This window comes from Octopus bimaculoides, chromosome 19 (genome assembly GCF_046866305.1).
Source record: "Octopus bimaculoides isolate indiv1 chromosome 19, ASM4686630v1, whole genome shotgun sequence".
NCBI lineage: Eukaryota > Metazoa > Mollusca > Cephalopoda > Octopoda > Octopodidae > Octopus > Octopus bimaculoides.
The window spans coordinates 21,712,842-21,722,841 of NC_142946.1; the positions used below are offsets into that span (position 1 = coordinate 21,712,842).

The 10,000-nt window shown below is 41.1% G+C and overlaps 1 protein-coding gene across 2 annotated transcripts in view; it reads left to right on the forward strand.

Moving 5' to 3' along the window:
- The window catches only part of LOC106872940 (ubiquitin-protein ligase E3C), a 75,618-nt gene that overhangs the window by 6,704 nt on the left and 58,914 nt on the right, over nt 1-10,000 (forward strand). For both annotated transcript variants that reach the window (XM_089366586.1, XM_089366587.1), the window contains exons 2-3: nt 6,402-6,455; nt 8,873-8,947. In XM_089366586.1, coding sequence (XP_089222712.1) covers nt 6,402-6,455; nt 8,873-8,947 — 129 coding nt within the window. The remainder of the gene's footprint in view (nt 1-6,401; nt 6,456-8,872; nt 8,948-10,000) is intronic.

The following is a 10,000-nucleotide window of genomic DNA, read 5'->3' on the forward strand; positions in this document are numbered from 1 at the left end:
ACTAAACTCTGTTTACAAAGACCTGTTGGGACCAAGTGAAATCGTAACTAAACCAAATTCAATGACTGGCTCCCGTGCCAGTGGAGCGCTAACACCACCATCCGAGCGGGATCACTGCCAGAGCAGCGGTCTGGTTTCCGTGCCAGTGGCACGTAAAAACACCATTTGAGTGTGGCTGTTGCCAGTACCGCTAGACCGGCCCTCGTGCTGGTGGCACATAAAAGCACCCACTACACTCTTGGAGTGGTTGGCATTAGGAAGGGCATCCAGCTGTAGAAACTCTGCCAGATCAGATTGGAGCCTGGTGCAGCCATCTGGTTCACCAGTCCTCAGTCAAATCGTCCAACCCATGCTAGCATGGAAAGCGGACGTTAAACGATGATGATGATGAGATATATATATATATTTATTGCTATCATCATCATCATCGTTTAACGTCCGCTTTCCATGCTAGCATGGGTTGGACGATTTGATTGAGGACTGGTGAAACCGGATGGCAACACCAGGCTCCAGTCTAATTTGGCAGAGTTTCTACAGCTGGATGCCCTTCCTAACGCCAACCACTCAGAGAGTGTAGTGGGTGCTTTTACGTGTCACCCGCACGAAAACGGCCACGCTCAAAATGGTGTCTTTTATGTGCCACCCGCACAAGCCAGTCCAGGGGCACTGGCAACGATCTCTCTCGAAAATCCTACGGGAGCCAGTCAGGCGGTACTGGCAACGGCCACGCTCAAAATGGTGCATCTCATGTGCCACCCGCACAAGAACCAGTCCAGGGGCACTGGCAACGATCTTACTTGGCTTGCCGGGTCTTCTCACGCACAGCACATTTCCAAAGGTCTCGGTCAGTAGTCATCGCCTCGGTGAGGCCCAATGTACGAAGGTCTTGCCTCACCACCTCAGCCCAGGTCTTCCTGGGCCTACCTCTTCCACGGGTTCCCTCAACTGTTAGGGTGTGGCACTTTTTCACGCAGCTATCCTCATCCATTCTCACCACATGTCCATACCAGCGCAATCGTCTCTCTTGCACGCCACAACTGATGCTTCTAATGTTCAGCTTTTCTCTCAAGATACTTACACTCTGACGGGTATTCACATTGACATTACACATCCAACGGAGCATACTAGCTTCATTCCTTGCGAGCTTACGTATGTCCTCAGCAGTTACAGCCCATGTTTCACTGCCATGTAGCATGGCTGTTCGTACGCATGCGTCATACAGTCTGCCTTTTACTCTGAGTGAGAGTCCCTTTGTCGCCAGCAGGGGTAAGAGCTCTCTAAACTTTGCCCAGGCTATTCTTATTCTAGCAGCTACACTTTCAGCGCACCCACCCCCACTACTAACTTGGTCGCCCAGATAGCGGAAGCTATCGACTACCTCTAGTTTTTCACCCTGGAATGAGATAGAAGTTGTTTCCTGTTTGTTTACAGTCTTTATTGCACCTGAACATCTGCCACAAACAAAAACTAACTTGCAAGTTAACCTGCCTTTGATGTTGCTGCACCTCTTATGTGTCCATAGCTTGCACCGGGTACATCTTATAGAGTTACTACCTACTCCTTTTCTACATACTGAGCAGGGCCATCTACCTGAAGGGGTTTGTGTTTTATCTACCTTCCTACTTATTAGGATTTTGGTTTTAGCTAGGTTGACTCTAAGGCCCTTCAGTTCTAGACCTTGCTTCCACACCTGAAACTTCTCCTCTAGTTCTGATAGTGACTCCGCAATTAGGGCAAGGTCATCAGCATAGAGGAGCTCCCAGGGGCAACCTGTCTTGAACTCCTCTGTGATTGCCTGGAGGACTATGATAAATAAGAGGGGGCTGAGGACGGAACCTTGGTGGACCCCTACCTCTACCCGGAATTCATTGCTGTACTCATTTCCAACCCTCACCTTACTGGCAGCGTCTCTGTACATGGCTCGCACAGCTCTCACTAACCATTCTTCTATCCCAAGTTTCCTCATTGACCACCAGATAAGGGATCAGGGGACCCTGTCAAAGGCTTTCTCCATGTCAACGAAAGCCAGGTACAGAGGTTTATCCTTGGCTAGGTATTTCTCCAGCAGCTGTCTCACTAGAAATATGGCATCAGTGGTGCTTTTACCTGGCACGAACCCAAACTGCATCTCATCTAAATTGATTCGCTCCCTAATTAGTTGGGCTATGACCCTCTCTGTAACTTTCATAACCTGATCTAACAGCTTGATGCCTCTGTAATTATTTGTATCTAAAGCGTCACCTTTACCTTTGTAGCAGTTGACTATGATGCTGCTACACCAGTCATTGGGTATGACTCCTTCGTGTATCACCTGGTTCGTAATACGGGTGACTAGGCTATAGCCAACACTGCCAGATATTTTGAGCATCTCTGCAGTGATTCCTGATGGGCCGGGGGCTTTCATATATATATATTTAGTGATATATATATATATATATATATATAATTGAGAAACATAGTGGTGGCTACAGTCGTAACAAGCAGTCAATGTAGCAGCCAAATCCTTAGTAGTCACACTTCTATCATTAAATTAGTTTCATGGATTTTATGGTAAAAATTTACAAACAGTAGGCATTCAATAAGGATGCAATGACCAGTGATGAATAAAAAATGTTCATTTTTTTTTTTTTTCTTTTAATGTGAATATGGTTATTTGTGTATATAGTTAAAAATATAAATTGTATATAGTTATGTTTTAATGTTGAAAATCAGCTGTTTTGGGGTGGTAAGATGGGGTTCTAAGAAGTTCATTTCTGAGATTGATACATTTCTGTTAAATAGAAAGATGTATGTATATGGAGCAGGCAAGGTTATAGAAAAAGCATTAGATTAAGAGGTGTTGTAGTTAGTTATTTTGTGTAAGGTTTGTATGGTTTTAAGATGTAGATTGTTAATTGTGGGGACTTCACCTTGTTATCTCTTTTGCAGGTGAGAATGTTAAAGATGTTGACAGTTTCACTTATCTCAGCAATGAGATTCATAGAGGCATTAGCTGCAAGTCTGAAGTCCTAAAAAGACTTGGACAAGCCGGTGCAGTTGTGGACTCATTGGACAAAGTTGTTTGACTCTGCTGATATCTGTGCAGGAATACAAAGGTTCAGGTCTTTAAGTCTCTGATCTTCCCTGTCTTGCTTTATAGTTGTGAGACTTGTATGTTGTCCAGGGCCCTTAGGAGCTGTTTGACCTCCTTTGGTACCAGAGTGCTTTGCAGGACAACGGGTTATCTTTGGTTGGATTTTATATCTAACAAACAACTCTACTCAGAAACTGTATGATTCAGGAATGTGAGCTCAGACTGTTTGGTCATGTTTGATTTTCCAAGTTAGATCCTGCTTGCCATGTTCTTTTCACTGAGGATCTGGCTGGGTTGGCAGCTTGTGTTGGTCAACCACATGCCACATGGTCACAGCAGATGAGGAGGTATTTCATGGAAATGGGGACTAACTGAGACTCTTTTCAACAGATCACTCAGGAAGAACTCAGAAAAATACCAACAAATGGTGAATGCTACAACAGCACATGTCCTCACACCTGACCTGATAGTTAATAAGTGGTGTAATACTGGAGTAATTCTAGAGTTGAGTAATATTTGAGTTTTGGATTTTATTAAGTGATAACAGGTTGTTAGTACTACATTGACCAATGCCTTGGAAGTTTTTATTTGTTTAATTACTTAAAGATCTGTTGATATTGTGAGTGGCTGGATTGCCTTTTAGATCAGTGCCGATGGACTGGGCCCTATGCAGGTGACATATAAAATACACCATTTCGAGCGTGGCCGTTGATTGTTACCAACGTCGCCTCCCTGGTACTTGTGCCAGTGGCACGTGAAGGGACATTCGAACGAGATCGTTGCCAGTGCCGATGGACTGGCTCCTGTGCAGGTGGCACGTAAAATACACCATTTCGAGCATGGCCGTCGCCAGTACCGCCTGACTGGCCCTCGTGCCGGTGGCACGTAAAAGCACCCACTACACTCTCTGAGTGGTTGGCGTTAAGAAAGGCATCCAGCTGTAGAAACTCTGCCAAATCAGATTGGAGCCTGGTGTTGCCTCCTGGTCCACCAGTCCTCAGTCAAATCATCCAACTCATGCTAGCATGGAAAGCAGACTTTAAACGACGATGATGATGATATTTCGATGTAAATAAATGAATTATATTTATTAGAATATTGAGGCAAGTCAAAGTTTTGCAGTATTTGCATACATGCTAGTTTGCAGCATGTATATCATGTGACTGAAGCTATTCAAGCTGTGGAAGATCCCGACTGATGTTGGTAGTATCGTGGTTGTTAGTGCACTGACGCATTGTACATTGCTTCACTCTGTGATTTGAAAGCTGTGCAAATGTATTTGCAATCTCATCTAATTCAGGAACTTATGCTTTATGAGTTCTAATTGGGCCGTAACACTGCAAAAGGTAAAGGCGCAGTTGATGACAATACAGTAAACTGATGGTTCAAGACATTTTGTTTGGGTTGCAAGAACCTCAACGATCAGGCAAGGTCAAGTAAGCCTAAAACTGTGAATTCCAAGGCCATTCTCCAAGCTATAGAGGCAAATCTGGTGAGCAGCACTCAGAGACTATTAGGCAAGCTTCGCATCTCATGGATGTATGCCACTGTGCAGTAAAAATACCCACTTTGGTTAACAGTGAGATTTTCTGCAGCAAGACAACACAAGACATTTTACCGATTGAACGACCTGGAATAAACTCCAGGAATTTGAGAGAATTAAACTGATGTCATCCCCAGCATGTAGTCTGGATGTAGCTGCCTCAGATTATTACTTGTTCCGACTCACAACTCACTTCTGCCACTCACAACATTTCATCAACCAATAGGAGGTGAAAGCCTCAGTGAAAGAGTTCTTCACCTCAAAGGACAAGAACTGGTATCAGCATGGGATCAAAGAACTGGTGGAAAGGAGGCTTCAGATGGTGCAACACGATGGCCTCTACATTGAATGCTAAGCTGCTATCGTTGTAACTTGACGAATAAAGCAAATAGGTTTCCAAAATACTGCAAAACCTGTGCTTCAGTACAATCCAAATAACTATAGATGCGGTATTAAATTTGAAACCGGGCTAAAGTGAAATTGTCTATAATCTTCAATTATTAAATGTTTATGACAGATTATCATTTTAGGGTATTATGCTTGATTTAATCATGAAATTGTGTTATAGCTCTGTTTTCCTTTGATGCGTATTGCATCCAAATTACTAACTTAAACTGATTTTCATCTAGAAACTCATAACTGGAATGCCATATGGTATATTTCATGGAACCACATCATTGAAAAGGTTTAAACATTAATTAATCCACTCTTACATTCTATTGTCTTAGCCATTTTTTCTAATTGGAATAATTGCACTGGATAACATTTTATTAGCTTTTTCATTTCTGTATACACACAAACACACAAAAAAGACTTTTTTTTAATATATTTTAATTCATTCTTTGAAACAAAGAAAAAATACTTTTGAATGTTTTTGAATACAAGTTACATTTTGTGCTAAATGAAACAATTTAAATAGAAGATAATTGAAAATAATTATGATTTGCAACAGTAGTCTATTTCATATTATTTCCCCCCAAAATGATTATATAAAATGTTCAATGGATTGTTTTCTTTTTAACAATAGTTTTCTGTGAAATATACTACATGAATTTAAGTTTTGTTACTTACATTCTACTGCTTTTATTTATCAGATTCTATATAAGATTTGTTTTATTGAGAAATAAACCTTCAATCATTCAAAACTGTAGCTGCACCTTGAGGTCATCTCAAAAGTAACAGAGTCAGGCTGGTCACGTAAATTAGACATTAAGATACCTTCTCATAGGTTGTGAATTCAAATCTCTTGGAAGTATTTCATCATGTTTTTGAATAGAATACTTCAACATTGTCTCCATTCAGATAGTTATCTGTGTTAATGAGATTCTCTACCCAGAAGAATGTTTACTTCTCCAGTTCATGTTAAGAACCAGCCCTTACAAAGCCTTTTGTAGTTCAGGTAACATTTACATTTGTTTCCATTATCTCAGGATTTAAGAGTAGATTCCTATGGGGATGTTTTGCATAGTGAATGATAAGTGCAGGTATAAGGTACCTGTAGTAGAGGCAGATCAAGGGAGACATGAGAAACAGTTGTCAAACTTATGGAAATTATCTCTTAAAAATGAGAGATGGAGATGGACAAAGGTGTCATTGTCAACCTATCTATTTCAGATATGTATGTTAAAGAGACAAGAATAATGTTGATTTTATGCGTAACTGACATTTCATGTTTTCTAAATGCAGTTTTAAAGATACTCTTTAGAGCTTTGTTTGGAGGATTTTTAAAAGTCATGGATTTCCTTTGGTTTAAAATTTTAATGAAAGTATTGCTTTTTGTTTCAGGAGTGTAAAGAAGATCTAATTAAAAGAGCACAAGAAGAACGTATGAAGCGAGAAGTAAGTCGGTTGAAGTTTAATGCTAGACCCTGTCCTTGTGCAAAAGTTGCTGAACTTCCTTCTCTTTTCTATTTTTTTCACATCTCATGTTTTATTCAAAAATGCATAACCCTTGTCTGTTAATAGGGATAGCCTCCATATTGCACAGTGGAAACTGAAGAACCAAGAAACGTTTATTAATATCAGACTGCAAACTTCACTTTACTCTAAGAAAGATGACCTGTGCACCCTCCTGTTTTATGCCTGGCTGCTATAATTTTATCAAACTCTTAAAAATTCAATGTAATTGGCAGATCGAAAAGGTTTCTCGAAAATTTTGATTTCATTTCAGATTGACCTTGGACAATTTTGGCTTAAATACAATCCCTAAATTAACTCCTTTATAACATAGTTCTCTCATCTGTAATAGCATGTTCCCTTTAGTCGTTATTGTCTTAAAATAAAGCCCAAGGGGGCCATTCAAATGAACCAGCCCTCACCTTTTTCCAAGCAAGTTTGATAATTTCCCATGTTTTCATAGACGATTAGAAATGAATAACACCACTTGTGTGACTGTATTGCTTTCTTTACAACCATCAAACAAAGTCTAGACAATGAGACAAATATACACACACACACACACACACAGTGATCTTCTTTCAGTTTCCATCTGCCAGTTCCATTCACAAGGTTTGTAGGCCTGAGGGCTATGTTAGAAATAGCTTACTCAATGTGTCATGCAGTGGGAGTAAACAATATATGCATGCATATATATATATGTGTGTGTGTGTATAAAAAAAAACTCAACTCCGTCAGCCATGGTTTACCTAAGAGGTTCCTCTCCAGGGTACAAGTCTGGGTGGAAAGTCGTCTCACCGGCGAACACACAGTAGGGTTGTTTTTATGGAAGACCAGCAGTCGCCCATGCATACCAGCCTCCCTTCTTCATGCCACCACTGTTATCCTAGGGAAAGGCAAAGGCCGATACAGCTTGGCACCTGTGACGTCGCAACTCATTTCTACAGAAGAGTGAACTAGAAGTACCATGAAATAAAGTGTCTTTCTCAAGAACACAACACACAGCCCGGCCTGGGAATTGAACTCACAACCTCACGATCATAAGTTCAACGCTCTAACTACTGGGCCATGCACCTTCATTAATGTATATATCTATTTGTACATATTGTTGGCACTCCATCGCTTACGATGTCGAGGGTTCCGGTTGATCCGATCAACGGAACAGCCTGCTCGTGAAATTAACGTGCAAGTGGCTGAGCACTCCACACTCACGTGTACCCTTAACGTAGTTCTCGGGGATATTCAGCGTGACACAGTGTGACAAGGCTGACCCTTTGAATTACAGGTACAACAGAAACAGGAAGTAAGAGTGAGAGAAAGTTGTGGTGAAAGAGTACAGCAGGGTTCGCCGCCATCCCCTGCCGGAGCCTCGTGGAACTTTAGGTGTTTTCGCTCAATAAACACTCACAATGCCTGGTCTGGGAATCGAAACCGCAATCCTATGACCGCGAATCCGCTGCCCTAACCACTGGGCCATTGCGCCTCCTCTATTTGTACATATATATGTATATATACACACACACACACACATATATATATATGTACCAGTGCCAGCATGGAAAATGGACATTAAAGGAGGAGGAGGATGTATTAGTAGTATAGGTATGGCTGAGATAAGAAACTTGCTTCCCAAACATATGTGTCCCCTTCAGCCCCAGTGAATGGCACCTTGGACAATGTCTTCTGCTATAGTCCTGGGCCAAACAATACTTTGCAAGAGGATTTTGTTGATGTAAACTGGAAGAAGCCTGTCATATATGTATGAGCCTGGTGTTGCCATCCGGTTTCACCAGTCCTCAGTCAAATCGTCCAACCCATGCTAGCATGGAAAGCGGACGTTAAACGATGATGATGATGATGATGATATATATATATGCGTGGATGAGTATGTGTGTTTGTGCTTTCATGTCTTGATCTTGCAGACAGTTGTAAAATGGCTGTCACTGTTATACACACAGTGTCATTTATTTCCAATATTCTGCAGAAATATGGCTGTCTACGTAGAAATAGTTTCTTGTTTGGAAACAGATGATGGCTAGTGACAGGAAGGGCATCAGGCCATAGAAAATCTGCCTCAATAAACTCTGTATGGACACCTATGCTACATGACAGTGAGATATAGGCTGTGACTACTGAGGATATGTGAAGACTTCAAAGAAATGAAGCCAGTATGATTTGCGAGGTGGGTAACGTTAGTGTGCATATACAACAGAGTGTTGTCTGATTCATGCAAGTAAAAGCGGACATTAAAATGATGATGATCGATACTTTTATACATGTTTGGTGGAAATTTTTTGTATCTTTCTGTATATGTTTTGGAGCTTTTCTTCAAGTTGAAATATTTTCATCTTTTGATTTAGGAATTTAGAATACAAAATGAAAGTGCTGTTAAAATCCAAACCCTATTCAGAGGTTATCGGACTAGAAAAAAAGAAGTAAGTTTAATTCATTATTTTGTAATCATTATAATAATTTTTGTGAAATCTTTCCATTTGTGACATTATTTTCAGTTTGGTTGCAGCTACCCCTCTTTTTCTTCCTCTGTGTGCATGTGTATATGTACACAGACACACATGAATCTGTAGGAGTGTGTGCATGTATTTATATATATGTGTATCTACATATATATATATATATATATATATATATATATATACTTTATTTTACCCATAGGAGGGGGTAGCCACAACAAGATACATACCAGGCATTCCATTCATTTCCCAGCTCAATGAGGCGAGCCTTGTCCTATGCTCAGGTCAAGGCATAGAAAGCAAATCCCTGATATCAACAGCAGGGCCTGACAGTATATGCTGGTTTCGTACCCCTTTGAACAACATCAATTCATTCATCTGTCCACAAACATTCTCCAAACTTTCCTATCATTAATAAACTCTCTTGCCTCTCTCACACCAACACTTTTAACCACCAAATCTTTCCTCACTCCATCTATCCACACAAACCGAGGTCTGCTTCTGGTTCTGCTGCCTATCACTTCTGACTTCATCACCCTCCTTACCATCCTCTCCTCATCCATCCTCTCCATGTGGTCAAACCACCTCAACATTCATCTATCTATTCCGATACATAGATTTTCTCTCATTCCTGCTCGCCTTCGCACCTCCTTATTCCTCATCCTGTCCATTTGTGCCACACCAATCATAGCCCTCAAACATCTCCTACACATCTAGTCACCTCCTTTCCACCTCTTTCTGACCACAGGTCTCTGCACCACATGTCAGCACAATCACACCCTCATACACACCTCTTTTCGCTTTCATACTCGACCTTTTATCTCTCAGCATACCTTGCACAAAGCCAAGTATCTTACTCCCCTCCATCACTCTATATCCCGCCTCCTCAGCCAACCCTCCCCCCCATCCGCTGTCACATGAGATCCCAGATATATGAAAACACTCACCTCCTCTAACATCTCACCATTTATACTCACATCCATCCTACCAGCCATTCCATCTCTTGAACATCTCATC